Here is a 16,323-nt window from a genome sequence, read left to right as displayed (position 1 = left end):
CCTTAAGGACAGAACTTCCTCTTCAGATAATGGAAATTAGGACAGTGAATTTCACAGCGGGTTAGATATTAGTTAGTGGTGTGACTTCCATTGAGGAAGATGAAAATATGCCATTGTTTACCCCCTACCATGCTATGTTCATACTTGGCTTTTGTGACGTGAATTTAGAGTCTAGGAAGTAATGTCGTGCTGGTGTTTTGTTTGATGCTGGTGTTCTGTGTGTGCGGTATTCCTTTACCCCTTCCGTTGTTTGTATAACCTGACCCAGCGGACGAGCCCTGAGTAAGAGCCCTTCGCTGCAGCTTCATTCAGCTGAGCCTGCAGCACGTGGAGAGGTCTTGCGTAGTTTACCTGTTCAGTGGACAAGTGTGAACAGCACTTGTTAGCAGTTCCTTGGAACTAGGGCAGTGACTGTCCAGTCAGATTCTGTCAAGCGGTTGATTTAGCTTCATCTCCTTGCGTCAAAGGATGCTCGCTCTTTTTCTGCCCCCTTGAGTATCTCACTATAGGGTGGGAGGAAACACCTCCCCAAGGTCAGCATGCATGCACGGTAGTGGCAAGGCTGCTGTCGTCCTTACCCCAGCCTCTCGGAGTCACTTCTCTGGGAGCCCAGAAGTCACTCTGTTATGAAACGGCTCCTTTAACTGTATTTCTGAGTGCCATGGGACATCCATTCCTGCCATTCTCGTAATTGTTCCCAAAGGCTTCTTGATCTAAAATGTCCACCGCAGCATCTAACTGTGAGGATGCATAGCCCGTGTCCATCTCTAAAATCTGTACCTCATTTATCAGTGGTGCTGTTTGAACTTGACAGTGCCAGCGCTTACTGAGCACGTCCTGTTTGCCCGGCACGTGCTACCGTGTGCCTTAGATACAGGAGATGGACATGATTCGGTGACTTGTGTAAATAGCAAAACTGAAGCTTGAATGAGCAGTTTGTCTACAGAACCCGTGCTCTTAACCTCTCTGCTCCTTGTATAACATCATTACTTTTCAGAGAATGAAGTTTTAGCCCAATCTTCACATTTTCATCACCTAAAGTGGATAAATGCAAATAAATACAACTTTCAACAGTATGACAGTCTGGTGGGTTCAGTCCACACAGGTGGACTCAGTTGAACTTGCCCAGTGTTAGCAGCTCTTGGAACTAGAGCAGTGAACACCTGCTCAGAAGGCGGGACCTGAGCCACAGTTCACTCCTAACCAGCAGAAAGAGAAAGAAAAGCACCCAGGTGCCCGTGCTTGTGGTGTAACGTCATCTTGCAGCACGGTGGCCTGTGAGACAGAGAGGAAAGAGCTTCTGCCTGGGAGGTGGGTTTCTAGGTCCCGGCATGTCAATCAGCCGACTGGTGGGAGTCATTTGCCTCTCAGTCCCCCTTGGTAGAATAAAGCGATGATCTCTGAGGCCCCTTCCAGCTCTGAAGTGTTGTGGCCCCGATGGAGAGATGCCACTCGCACTGGCTTCTCATCTCTCTGAGCTGCCACCTGTCCCTTCCCTTCTGCATGACCAGGAAGCGTTTCTCAGAACACTCGTTATGTGAGATGCCAAAGGGAGCACAGTCTTTGCCGCCAGGCCGCCTGTGGGGAGGCAGGGAGGAGAAATGCTGTATTTGAAGCATCAGCAAGGAATATTCCGGAGTCATTGCTGACGGCTTCCCAAAAGAGGGCCCACAGGTCCTGCGGGACAGGAAACACAGGACAGAGGGCGTTGCAGGTGGGGCTGCTGCCACTACAGATGATTTGTTGTTTATCGGAAGTTTGAAAAGTCCTGTTTCTGTTTTGTTTTTTGCCAACTGAGGCATCTTAGATGGAAAGAAAAAGCTGAGGAGAGGTGTGGGGAAGAACGGACCAGGGCTTCGACTGAGGCCAGGCGCGGGGGATGGGATGTGGGGGCACACAGGAGGGAGGCTGGGAAAAAACATGAGGTTTTTGACCTGCTACAGCGCCACCCGGCACATGGTGGAGATTCCCATTCTCTGCTGTGACTCCTCCTCGGGGCAGCTGGCCCTCCTGCTGGTGAAGTTACCACCTCCATTTCAGCACTGGGAGTCAGGTCCCTTTCTGCATCAAGTGTCGTATAAGTCTGAGTGACTGCAGCGGACACTGTTTCCCTAATCAAGTTAAACTGCTTGATAAGTTTTTCCAAACCAGTGGGTAACATGACAAAAATTACACTTTAAAACATTAGGGAAATTTTCAAACATAGACAAAATTAGTGATAAAAGTATAACGAACCCCTGTGTATCCAGGTCTTGCCCTGGAACTGGATCAAGCTCCCTGATGGCATTGCTTCCTTGAGTTAGGGAGGGGAGGTACGGATGGGGTGCAGTTTACCATAATGTCCACCCCATTCTTTGCTGGACCAGTGTCAGACTCCATCAGGTGCTGGAAGAGTACGTCCACTCCGAGTGCCCTCATCATTCCCATCCATTACCACTAGGAGAAGCAGGGCTTTGACACAGATTTGGGACCTCACGTTGGCTCTAATTTTATGGTTTACTTTGCCAGTATCAAATAGAACGAAAGAAGGGGCTCACATTTGGCCAAGTAACTTTCTCTCCTCTTTCTTCTCCAGAGATAACTTTGGTCCTAGTCTAGAAGAAAGATCTGGGAATTGTAGAGGAGAAAATTACTCCTCCTCCCATGGGCAAATCCAGTCTACGCCCACTTCAACTGAAATTCAGCCCTACCCGTGATAGATGGCTCTTGCTCCAGCTGGCAGAAAACCACATGAACCAGCACAAAAGCTAAGCCATTGTTAGTTATTTCTGTGCCTTTCATTTTTCGGGCCAACGTTTAGAACAATGAGAGTTTAAGGATAGGAAGGAAATATGATTTCTCTGTGTCCTGTTCCCTTAGTCATCTGGAACTTAAACAGGTTTCAGAAATCTGGTCAGAGTTCATAGTTCTGTGCCCTTTAAATGGCAACGTACAACTAATCTCAGGGTTTGATGTCAGCCTGTCATATTCCACCAAAGGAATCAATGTTTTATCATTACCAGAACCAATAGCCCCATTCTGGGCAAGGCAATGTCACTCTGGTTTCTCAATAAAAATGGCGTTTCTTCTTTGGAAAGATCATAGCTGTTCATTCAACAAACATTTATTAAGCACTTGCCAGGCACTGCTAGGCCCTGGGGATATTATAGAGGTGAACAAAGTGAACATGGTCTTTGCTCTTGAAATTTTAATGAAAAAGTCAGTAAACAAAGCAAAAGAAGATAATTATGGATTATGATCATTATGAAGGAAGTAAGCAGAGACATGATGCAGAGTAAGTGTATCAGAAGGCTGTTCTGAAAAGGGGACTCAGAGGTGAAGGATATAGCTCAGTGGTAGAGTGCGTATTTAGCATGCACAGGGTCCTGGGTTCAATCCCCAGTACCCCTACTAACACACACACACACACACACACACATATGAAAATATGACTCAGATTTTTGAAGAGATCCAAATGTTTCTCTGTCCAACTTCTAAACCAACTGAAAAATAAGACAAAACAAACAACAAATGGAGGACCGTAAAAGCACCTTTATTACTGATAAAGTCCAGGTTAACAATTGTAGCTTAGTGTGAGGGTCAAAAGAAGGATTGGTCACTGTGACAGATGGTGTTTTCCAAGATGGCAGTAATGAGCTCTCTGATCTCACATGCTCCTTTTACAGTGTGACATTGAGAGCTGAGGTCCATGCTCCCTCCTTTGGATCTAGGTAGGTCTTTGACGCTGGTGGGAGCGATGTTTTATGACTTCTGAGACTAGGTCATTAAAGATGGTACAGTATCTTCCTGGTTCCCTTGGGATGCTCCCCAAGCCACCCATGCTGTCCATGAAGAGGCCCACGTGGAAAGGAGCCTGGCCCCCAGCCCGCAGGCCTGGCTGGGCTCCCAGCTAACAGATAGCCGTGAGATGGAGCCATTTTGGAAGTGGCTTCTCTAGCCTTTCCAGCTGGAGCCAGGTTACCCTTGTTAATGCCACATGGAGCTGAGATGAGTCATGTCTGTGAGCCCTACCCAGATTGTAGATTTGTGAGCAAGTTAATGATTGTTAATTTTAAGCCATTAAGTTGGGAGGGGCAATAATAACTTATAAACTAACTCCCTCAGTCTAGACTTTGGGACAGTCTGTCTGAGAGAAAGTTTGGGTCTGCAAATAGACATGCTCTCAAGTCCATGTCAACAGAGGAGAAATAAAAACTAAGATACCCTGTGTTTAGAATTTTTGGTAGACTAACTCTACCTAGTTGATGGAAATGGTTCAGTGGCTGTTTCCCCTAGAGCAAGCAACTTCTTCCAGTTTTCCTAGAACGTTTCCAGTTTTGCTAGAACGTTTCCAGTTTTAGCAGTGAAAGTGCCATGTCCTGGGACTTCCTCAGTCTTGGGGAAACTGGGATGGGTGGTCACTCAACCAGGTAACTCATTCCACCTCTCTGAGGAGGAAGTAGATTTGGAAAGAGGCCAGGATGTTAGGGAAAATTCCTATCCATGAAGAGCATGATTAGAAATGACTGTTCCACCCAATCCAAAAATGGGCAGAAGACCTAAACAAGTAATTCTCCAATGAAGACATACAAATGGCCAAGAGGCACATGAAAACATGCTCAGTATCACTAATTATCAGAGAAATGCAAATCAAAACTACAATGAGGTATCACCTCACACCAGTCAGAATGGCCATTATTCAGACGTCCACAAATGGTAAATGCTGGAGAGGGTGTGAAGGAAAGGGAACCCTCCTACACTGTTGGTGGGAATATAGTTTGATGCAGCCATTATGGAAAACAGTATGGAGATTCCTCAGAAAAACTAAAAACAGACTTACCATATGATCCAGCAATCCCACTCCTGGGCATATATCCAGAGGGAACCTCAATTCAAAAAGATACACACACCCCAATATTCATAGCAGCACTATTTACAATAGCCAAGACATGGAAACAACTTAAATGTCCATCGACAGATGACTGGATAAAGCAGCTGTGGTGTATTTATACAATGGAGTACTATTCAGCCATAAAAAGAATGAAATAATGCCATTTGCAGCAACATGGATGGACCTGGAGAATGTCATTCTAAGTAAAGTAAGCCAAAAAGAGAAAGAAAAATACCATATATCACTTACGTGTGGAATCTAAAAAAAAAGACAAAGGACCTTATTTACAAAATAGAAACAGACTCACAGACATAGAAAACACACTTATAGTTACCATGGGGGAAGAGGGTGGGAAGGGATAAATTGGGAGTTCGAGATTTGCAGATACTAACTACTATACATAAAATAGATAACCAACAAGTTTATACTGCATAGCACAGGGAACTATGTTCAATATCTTGCAGTAACTTATGGTGAAAAAGAATATGAAAACGAATACATGTTCATGTATGACTGAAGCATTATGCTGTACACCAGCAATTGACACATTGTAAACAGACTATACTTCAATAAAATATATATATATACCCCAAAAAAAGAAATTGAAAAAATATATATACACAACAGAGACACACACACAAAAGAAATGACTGTTCCCCTAATAGTGACTTTTGAACTGGAAGCCAAAGGAGCTAACTGTGCAAAAACCAGGAGAAAGACATCCCAGAAAGAGGGAACACAGTATAGAAAGACCCTGAAGAAGGAAAGCATTTGACCTCTGCGCAGAACCACCACTACAACAAAACTGGCATGATTGGAGTTCCTGCATCAAGGGAGACAGAAAGTAATGATGTTGGAGAAGTATCCAGAAGCTAAATCAGGAATGGTTTTATGAACTATGAGAAAGAGTACAAATTTCCTCTTATTAAAAAAAAAAAGGGACAACACTGAAGGAGTGATAAGATATGAATTACATTTCTCAAAAGCTTGCCTGACTGCTGCATGGAGAATGGTTTGGTGGGATCAGAGTGGAAGCAGCAAGTCCAGGGAGGAGGCAAGACATGATGGTGCTTTGGGTTAGGATGGAAGAAGCAGTAGGATTTGCTGATGGATTGGATATGGGTGAGCACAGAAGGGAGAAATCCACAGTATCTACTGGTTCTGGGCTTGAGCAAGCCGGGTGACTAATGGTACGATTCATGGAGATAAGGAAAGCTAAGGAATGATTTGTTTCATGGTTTCTGTCTTGGATATGTTAAGTTTGAATGCCTTTAAGGCATCCAAGCGGAGAGAGGTCGCACATGAGCTCAGGAGCCAGGCTGCCTGAGCTTGAATCCAGACTCTTCCACCAACTGCATGACCTTGCGTAAGTTACTAGCCTCTCTTTGTCTCAGGTTTTGTCTCTGTGAAATGGAGATACTAAAATAACTATTGGAGAAGTAGGATTTGATGACAAATGATAATACATGTAGTAATCATTCAGTAAATGTTGGCTATTAATATATTTGAATATATTTGAGTGGGAGAGATCAGAAATGGACAGATAAAGTCTTGGAGCCAGCCTGAATAGATGGTGTTTGTGGCTAATGTTATACATTAGCCCACATCCCTAACTCCCTACTCTTCTGCCTCTCTCTGCTGTCAAGGTGAGGGACTGGATATTAGATCCACAGGCTCCCGTGCAGTTACAAGTGCCATCTGACACAGTTTTGGCCAATGAGTATGAACAGAAATCTGATGAAGGGCTAATGGCAGGTGGTGGTCCACCCCTTCTTTCCCACCTTAAATGCGGATGTCCCAGCTGGAAACCCAGCAGCCGACTCATGACAGTGAGGTAAGTAGCTGGAATGAAAGGCTAGGAGAATCACAGACATGCCCCTTGCATGTCATGGAGTTGCCAAAGAACCACCACCTTCCACTTATCCCAGGACTGCTGGGAAAAAGGGACGTAAGCCTCCACTGAGTCCTCTAGAGTTGGATTTCTTGGTGTATTGCTTGAGGCTGACACAGTAATCAATGCCATGCGTTTGAAGGTGATCCCTTGGTCATTAACATGTAGGCAGAGAAAAAAAAGTGTGCCTGTGAACGCGGTCTCGGTCACGCCCACGTTTGGAGTTGAAGCAGGAGAGGAGAAAGCCCTAAGGAAAACTGAGTAGTTTGCAAGGGAGGTAGCAGAAGTCCAGGAGCGCTTGGCGAAGGAGGCTAGGAGTGGAGAGGGTTCCTAGGAGTGCGTGTGCCCAGTGCTTCCCGGCACAGCCCCTCCCCGCGCTGCTGTCCCCTCGAGGTCCCGCCCCGGACCCGCCTCCCGGGCCCCGCATTTACCGCCCAGTCCCCGCCGCCCACCCGCCAGTGTCGCCCCGAGACCCGCCATGCCCGCCGACTTCAGCGGCACCTGGAACCTGCTCAGCAGCGACAACTTGGAGGGCTACATGGTGGCCCTAGGTAGGGCGGGAGGGGCCGCGCGCCGCGTAGGGGCCGTGCAGCGGCCTCCGGCTCCCGCCGCTTGTCGGGGGTCCGGGCATAGGCAGCCAGGCTGGTCTGTGGGTCTGTCTCCCTGTCTCCCCTTACCCTCGTCCTTCTGTCCCCCCAGTCTGCCTGCCGATCCGCTCGTTAACCCGCGCCCGCCACCTCCCGTCCATCCTCTGTCCCCCTGTCCGTCCGTCTGCAGGTCGGTCTCCCACCTCTGTCCGTCTGTCAGCACTCCAGTCCATCTGCTTGTCCCTCCATCCTTCGGTCTCCCCCATCCCCTGCTCCCCGACTTGTCTGGCCATCTCCCGGTCCCTTCCGTCCTTCTTCCTGCCACTCATACTCCCACACGTTCCCCTGTCCTTCCTTCGCCCCTGGCTGCCAGTCTGCCTGTCCTCCTGTCTGTCGACACGCGGGTGCCCCGGTCCATCTCTACCCCTCCACCGAGGCTCCGCGGACTCCCAAGCAGGCGGGGCTGCTTGTGGCGTGGGCCATCTCCTAGGGAGATTCAGGGACACGATGGGGGTCCGCCCGGGTGAAGGGTCTCCCCTCGCCCCGCAGCTGCTTTAACGCGAGCAGCCGGCTCCAGGATTCCGTGGGAACAGTGGCTGTCCCAGGGAGGATCCGACTGGCAGCATCAGCATCGCCTGGAGCTGGTCCGGGACGCAGATTCCGGGGCCCCAGCTGGCCATCCCCCGCGCCCGCGCCCCCGGATGATTCTGGTGCCGGCTTAGAGTTCGGGAGTCACATCTGAAATCTTCTGTTTCCTGGCTTGTCCTTCCCTCGATGGCTTGTGAGGGGTCAAGAAACCCAGACCCCTTAGAGGCCACTACCGCTCCCCCTACGCGGGGGCCCAACTCCGGCCCGGAGAACTGTCGGTCAGTGTCTGAAGGGGTCGCTTCCCCCGCGCCCCGCCCGACCCGGCTCCGGCGCGCCTGGGTGCCCAGAGCGCTTTAGCAGAGAGGCGCGAAGGGACGGGAACACGGGGGCCTCCACGGTGCGTAGTGGGGTGGCGGGGCTCTGACCAAGGTCCTTGCTTCCCAGAGGGCCCGGAAGATTTATTTCCTGCCAAGAAGACAGAACACCTCCCTTCCCTACCGATTCTCAGTTTGTCCTGCCCTTAGTCTAATTCTTCAGACTTCGTGATTCTGAGCACTTACTCTGTGCCAAGCGCTTTAGCCTAAATGACACTTACAAGGGGAGGACACTTTTGATGGTTGGGCCAGAGCTGCTGGGAGTCTGGGGAGCTGGGGGCTGCTCTGGCTCTGCCTCTAATTACCAGACCCTGGGCCTCAGTTTCTCCGTCTGTAAATTGAGGAGAGGTCCAATTTTTTCTTTTCACTGTGGTAAAATAAATATAACATAAAATTGGCCATTTTAACTGTTTTGAAATGTACAGTACTTAGAGTTCTAAGGCTCCAGTGTGTTTTTAAGATCTCTCAGCCTATGGTAGTTTTCTCCCCTCCGTTTCTCACACCACGTAGGGAAATCTGAAACTTCTCAAGCTAAATCTGATTCACACCACAAAACCTTATAGGCAAGGGAAAAATATTTTTCTCCACCCTTGGGTTCATTGGCTGGGGCCCTGTAAATGAGACTAACAAAAAACAGCTTAACAAGAGACAAACAGAATTTCGTTAACACGTACAGGGTGAATACACACTGGAGGACTCAGAGATAAGTATTTCAGGGAGTGGTTAGAACGTGAGCTTATACGGCACCTTAGCACGGAGTAATAATTTTCCACAGAACTGACAAGACAAAGAGAACGGTATTGTGTTTCTAGGAATGGCAACTTCTGGGATGATAAATGCACGGAGGAACTTATGGAAAATAAGAGCTAGTTAGTAAAATTGATTATGTACATTCTTCTGGTGCCATCTCTAAGCTGATAGGTGTCTGGAATTGTCTCTCTCACTTCTGTTCAACCTGGTACAGAGTAGGGGTGGACACCTTTATAAATTTATGTCCTGTTTTGAGGGGAGGGCAGACAGCTTTTCTTCTATCAGCTTCCCAAGTTCAGCTCCCTGAACTTGTCTTCAGTTCAGAATGATCAATATGCCAAAGTGACATATTTCAGGAGGCATATTCTGCTATCCTTAATTTGAATCTCATTTCCTCTCTATTTCCAATTCATAAGAAGGAATTAATGATTATTTTCCCCAAAGGCAGTAAATCCTGATAATTTACTTATCTCCTCACCCCCAGTTTGGTGGTGGCATGTGACCATAAATCCTTTCTTCACTGGTTTCTCTGGCTAGTATCTGGCTTCTTGTGTGGAGGATAAAGTGTTAAGGATCAGGTGATGGCTGTGAATTTTGCCTTGCTGAGCTTTCTTTCTTTCTTTTTTTTAACTGAAGTACAGTCAGTTACAATATGTTAATTTCTGGTGTACAGCACAATATCCCGGTCATGCATACATATGCATATATTCATTTTCATATTCTTTTTTATTAAAGGCTATTACAAGATAGTGAATATAGTTCCAGGTGCTATACAGAAGAAGTTTGCCTTTTATCTATTATTATACATAGTGGTTAACATTTGCAAATAGTAAACCCCCAAATGTATCGCTTTCCATCCTCTTTCCCCCAGTAACCATAAGATTGTTTACTGTGTCTTTGAATCTGTTTCTATTTTGTAGATGAGTTCATAGTGTCCTTTTTTTTTTTTTTTTTTTTGATTCCACATATGAGTGACATTATATGGTATTTTTCTTTCTCTTTCTGGCTTACTTAACTTAGAATGACATTCTCCAGGTCCATCCATGTTGCTGCAAATGGTATTATTTTATTATTTTCATGGCTGAATAGTATTCCATTGTATAAGTATACCACAGCTTCTTTATCCAGTCATCTATCAATGGACATTTAGGTTATTTCCATGTCTTGGCTATTGTAAATAGTGCTGCTATGGACATTGGAGTGCATGTGTCTTTTTGAATTAAGGTTCCCTCTGGATATATGCCCAGGAGTGGGATTGCTGGATCATATGTTAAGTCCATTTTTAATCTCCATACTGTTTTCCATAATGGCTGCATCAAACTATATTCCCACCAACAGTGTAGGAGGATTCCCTTTCCTCCACATCCTCTCCAGCATTTATCATTTGTGGACTTTTGAATGATGGCCATTCTGATTGGTGTGAGGTAATATCTCATTGTAGTTTTGATTTGCATTTCTCTGATAATTAGTTATACTGAGCATGTTTTCATGTGCCTCTAGGCCATTTGTATGTCTCTATTGGAGAATTGTTTGTTTAGGTCTTCTGCCCATTTTTGGATTGGGTTGTTTGTTTTTTTCTTATTAAGTTGTATGAGCTGTTTATATATTCTGGAAATTAAGCCCTTGTCAGTCTCATCTTTTGCAAATATTTTCTCCCATTCCATAGGTTGTCTTTTTGTTTTGCTTATGGTTTCCTTCACTGTGCAAAAGCTTGTAAGCTTAATTAGGTCCCATTTGTTTATTTTTGCTTTTATGTCTATTGCTTGGGTAGATTGCCCTAGGAGAACATTGCTGAGAAATTGGGGAACTTTTGAGCTAAGGGTACATGCATTTTCATGAAGAGGCTTGAGCAGAGAATTCAGCACAGAATTGGGGCAAAGGTCAGTAGAGTTCAGGCTTTAGTGGATTGAAGTCAGGAGGGTCAACATCATCTTTCCATTCTCCACTTAGGTAGGGCCTTAGTTCCTTAGGAACTCACTGCATCAGATTGTTCTGTATCTCCCTTGAGGAGGAACTGTTACCAAGCTCAGGTTCAGCTACTTGCTGCTCAAGAGCCAATACTTGACAAGCAAGTGTTGGTAGAAACGGAAGTTGTTTTAATCAGAAAAGCCAGCAATCTGTGGGTAAGGCAGACTCATGTCCCAAAACCAACTCTGAAGGTTCTGCTCAGCCATGAAAAGTTTTTAAAGGGGAAACAATCTCAGTTAGTCATTTAGGTAGGAGGTCAGATTCTTCGTCATTTTTCCATTGCATGTGTACTTGCTGACTTCTGTTCTTACTTAGGGTGCTGCCTTGCCTGCATGGTCTGTCTGTAAATTTGCTAAGGGAACCACTGGAGGTAGAGAACTAGTCATTCTTTAACTGCTTAATTCTTCATTCCTGCTTATTTTAATCTAGGGAAGAAATCAACAGGTTAGGCAAGGTATTGTGTGCATTTAGCAGAGCATAAGTCAGGAGATAGATTAAATGTTACCTAATGATCTCATTTTTGTAATTAAGGTTTAAGAGGAACAGAAATAGGCAAGCAGAAAAGGGACAAAAGAGCTGGTTACAGAACTAGGACTCTGTTTTACTGCTAAACTACCATTTCTTGATGGCTTTTCCTTTGTTCCTGCATTCCATTACTTCCCTTAAGATCACTGATTACTGACACCCGTTCAAGGGCAAGCACTGTGGCCAGGCTTAGATCACAAAATGGCTTAGATCACAAAATGGCTTCTCTTATGTCAAGAAAGCTATGGCTTGTTCTCCTTCTCTGGAGACCCCCTAACCTACCTGCTTACATTAGCATTTTATACAATAGCTGAATCAGCCTAAAACCTGTTGCCAGTTGCCAACAAGCTGTGAAGAAAATGACATGGCACACATTGCTGTCTTCTATCTTCCACGTGTAAAGAACCTGGACTTCCAGGTCGATGCATTTTCCCCGGGGCAAAACAGGAGCTCAGGGCCAGGTGAGCATAGGGTCCTGTTACTCTAGGACCAGCAGGGGCTTCTTAGAATGCAGACTCTTGTGCCTCAACCCAGATCCCAGATCTGTGGAATCAGAATCTGCATTTAACCGGATTCTTTGGTAATTCGGATAAAAATTAAAATGGAAGAGTGCCGGTCTTTGATACACCAAATCACCAGTGGGGCAACTAGCAGAAGTAAATACTGCAAAGCCTATTTCTCAACTTAAGTGTGTTCTAATGCCAACTTGCACAGAGGTACTCAGACCTTTCCTGAGGACGTCTGCTTCTGATAATGGCAAACTAATCTATTTGTCCTAACTCTTCCACTGAGGATTAAGCAAGACAAAATATATGTAGTTTTAAAAGCTTCTTAGGGAACACCAGAGAGATACGAAAGTAATAAAGAATTGTCAGGACCCCGGTGGCTGTTCCATGGCCATCCCTGAAACCTTCTGGTACACCCTTCTTGGGAGTCCTTGGGCTCCCTGTGACCTCTGTGTTATATTTCCTTCCCCAGAAATCTGCATGGCTCACTCCCTCAGCTCTTGGCTGAAATGACACCTGGTCCCTCTATTAAAATAGCAACCCTTACCTCTAGCTACACTGTGTGTACAAAATCACCAACTGGGAACTGTTTCTACTGAAACCCTGATCTTCTCAGCATCCCATGTTGCTGTGTGTGACTATTTTTTTAAAGCTTATTAAAGATTTCTGAATGTTTAGTAGTATTTGCATGATTAGAATGGTTTTTGAGGTTTTTTTCATTGTTGTTCAGAAACTGTTCAAATGCTGTCTTAATTTGAAGTGTAAATACATAAAGCAGAAAAAGGCAGCATCACTATGATTGAGGCTGGATTGGGTCTTGAGCAATGTCCCCTTGGCTTCTTTGTCATCTTGTCAACCATGAGGGGGTGGGATTTCCAGTACTGCTTCTGCCACGCCAGGCTTCAAATCCATTACCTAAGACACAGCCAGCCAAATGAATCTGCTCTGAAAATTGTTCAAGCTTTTTAATTCACTTCTGGATGGAAGTTTGCCAGGATGCCTGTCTCCATTCATCCAACTTCGGCAGGAAGCAAAGTTGAAGTTGTAAAAGAAACACTAGCGATCAAGTGTGATGAGTTTGAATTTGAAGATAGCCGCCAGATTCTCAGCTTTTGCATCTCAATTGAATGTTGAGATTTCTTCTTTTCTTTTTTTTTTTTTAATTATTTTTAAGGTATTGACTTTGCCACTCGTAAGATAGCCAAGATGCTGAAGCCACAGAAAGTGATCGAGCAAAATGGAGATTCTTTTACCATCCACACGTACAGTAGTCTAAGGAACTACTCTGTTACATTCAAAGTTGGAGAAGAATTTGATGAGGATACCAAAGGCCTGGATAACAGGAAATGCAAGGTGAAAAATTAAAGTAATAACAGAGGCTTTTGTGAGTTAACCTGGCACTCTCCCTGAGGATGCTGCTAGAGCAATCCATTTTCTCTCCTCCCTCATGCAGAGCTTGGTCACCTGGGACAATGACAGACTCACTTGTGTGCAGAAGGGGGAAAAGAAGAACAGAGGCTGGATCCACTGGATTGAAGGGGACCTACTCCACCTGGTACATGCCACATTTTGTTTTTATTTTTGATGCGATTATTAAAGAAAATATTAAACAGGAAACCATGAGCAGCAATCCTACCATCCCAACCCAACTGTTCTCAGTTTGGTGTCTTACCTTCCAGTCTGTAGGAATATTCTACCTTTTCATTTAATAGGGCAACATATTCCAGGTTTCTAAATAATTTACCTCCTGAATTCATCATGTATTAATTGAATCCATATAATAAGGTAGCAAAGTAGCTAAATAATAGTCCATCTGGTTCATGAACTCTCATTTTAGTAAAATATTTTCTTAATTTCAATGTCTAAGAGTATTGATTCAGGGTGTTTTCTGCTATTCCTTAAATTCACATAAATAGGGCTTTTTGCATCCATGGATTTATTCTGTTAGGAAGAATTCACGTAGGGGATCAGTGTCATCAGAGACGTCATTGCCCTGCTACTTTGTTGCATAACTCACTTCCAAAAGGATGGATTAATTTCTTATGCCATCAGCACTTCAAGACCATACAAGTTATAGCTCGACCCAATCAATAAATTCTAAATATAATCTAGAACCTATAAAATTGCACATCAAGGCTTAATTATGGCTTTCAAAATGAGAATTCCTTCCTGCCATATATGTATATTATAATGGCTTACATTTTTTGAGTGACAATGTTGTACCCGATTACTTAGCTAAATCCTCTGAGTGCATTATTTCCCTTAGTCTTCAGGACAATCCTGTGAAAGGGACACTATTTTTCCCATTTACAAATGAAGAGATAGAGATTTAGAAATTCCCCAAGGTTGCAGAGTAGAGATTCAAATCTAGGTCTGACAAGAATGTGTGCTTTCAACTTGATGCCCTTTTGGTCTCAATGTACTTGTGAAATCTCTTGAGAGTCATGAAAACAAAATTAGAGCACTTATCTTAGAGTTGGATGTGGGCGGTGTTTGAAGGTCTGAGGAGTCTTTGATTACAAAGACATTGAAGATACTTTGATTCTTAGATTGACAAATCTCACCCTCTTCTGATAATTAAAAACAAAGTTAAACTTGCCATCACAAAAGTGTAATACGGAATAACGAAGAAAATCAAAATATGTTTGAGGATTCAGATTAGTTGGCTGTAAGAAGTAATGTTCTAATTGCATGCACCTGTCTTTGACATAGCCAAGAACTCTGCCCCAATAGAGGACAGAAGGACACTTCCTCTAAGGGTACTCGTGGGAAGATTTTTACATGCTGTGATACAATAAAAATAAATAAATATTTGGTCTTTGTACCTGATTCCTAAAACTTCTGGAATCTCCAGGGTAATGAGTGTCTTCTATATGCTAATGAGATGCTTGGTGGCTGGGGACCCCAGATAGCTTCAGGATAGGGGCTGCTCCCAAGAAAGATGGAGGCTAGATTAGAAAGTTGGAACTTTCAGCCCAGCCCCCAACCTCAGACGAGGCAAGAAGGGCTAGAGATTGAGTTACCCATCAATGGCCAGGGATGTAAGCAATCATGCCTATGTAATGAAACCACCATAAAAACTCCTACATACAGGGGTTCAGAGAGCTTCTGGGTTGGTGAAAACATTGAAGGGCTGGAAGGGTACCATTTCTGGAGGTGGCATGGAAGCTCAGCACCCCCCATCCCCTCTGCAATACCTTGCCCTGTGCATCTCTTCCATTTGGCTGTTTCTAAGCTGTATCCTTTATAATAAACCTGTAAATGTAAGCAAAGAGTGTTTCTGTCAGCCAGTCTAACAAGTTAGTGAGCCTGAGGAGGGGGTTAGTTGGTCAGAAGTATGGGTGGCCTGGAACTTGCGATTGATATCGCAAGTGGGGCGATCTTGTGACGCTAAGCCCTTATCTTGTGGGGTCTGCACTAGCTCTGGGTCCTTAGCATCAGAATTGAATTAAATTGTTGGATACCCAGTTTGGCATCAGAGAGTAGGAGAAGTGAGCTTGGAAAAGACATGTATTTTGTGTCCGAATTGTTGTAATGATAATAATAGACCACGTGACAACTCAATTTCTTTTGTCTTCCCTTCCTCCCGGTCCCCAGGAAATGTTCTGTGAAGGCCAAGTGTGCAAACAGACGTTCCAGAGAGCTTGATCTGTATCCAGCCACAGAGCCCCCATGTACTGCTGCTGCTCAGTACTGAATTATATCCCAGATGAACAAATGTTGATGATCTGAATTATATTGCAGATGTCCTGGTTTGGGACGGGCCTTGGTGGGAGAGATGTCACACAGCCTGTGCCAAGAACCATCTGGATTGTGAGAAAATTTCTCAGCTTCAATAAACTTGTCCAGTGATTCTGACTTTTTCCTTCTACATTTAGCATATCTCCTTCTTTTTCAGAAGTATTCAAAAGCCTCCTTAGGCACACCCCTGACACACTGATAAACTAGTTGTAATTCCCACCTTCAAATCCTAGTGAGGAAGATGGACAAAACAAGCCATCTGAACGCTGGTGACAAGTACAGGCAGCTATGAGAGCCTGGGAGAGGCAAACCTGTCATCTGGGGATAGGCAAGTGGTGGCAGGGTCTGGGGTATTTCTGAAGGTGATCTTTAAGCTGAGACCTGAAGCAGAGGTAAGCAGGAAGCATTGGGGTGGGGAGACGAAGCTGGGGAACCTGGAATGACCATCAGGCCCTATCATGAAGAATCTTGAATGTGAGGTTGAAGAGGTGAGATTTTTGTCCCCAAAGTGATAGGAAGACGG

At 44.8% G+C, this 16,323-nt stretch overlaps 1 protein-coding gene across 1 annotated transcript; it reads left to right on the top strand.

Annotated features, from left to right (window-relative positions):
* The first annotated feature begins 7,060 nt into the window (after positions 1–7,060).
* Positions 7,061–15,930, top strand: RBP7 (retinol binding protein 7). Its single transcript, XM_074377463.1, has 4 exons — positions 7,061–7,312; positions 13,234–13,412; positions 13,513–13,614; positions 15,657–15,930. The coding sequence occupies exons 1-4, from the start codon at positions 7,240–7,242 to the stop codon at positions 15,705–15,707; spliced, it is 405 nt and encodes a 134-aa protein (XP_074233564.1). The 5' UTR covers positions 7,061–7,239; the 3' UTR covers positions 15,708–15,930.
* The last annotated feature ends 393 nt before the right edge of the window (positions 15,931–16,323 follow it).

The sequence above is a fragment of the Camelus bactrianus genome, chromosome 13 (assembly GCF_048773025.1).
Source record: "Camelus bactrianus isolate YW-2024 breed Bactrian camel chromosome 13, ASM4877302v1, whole genome shotgun sequence".
Taxonomy (NCBI): Eukaryota; Metazoa; Chordata; class Mammalia; order Artiodactyla; family Camelidae; genus Camelus; species Camelus bactrianus.
This window is presented reverse-complemented; position numbering and strand designations above follow the sequence as displayed.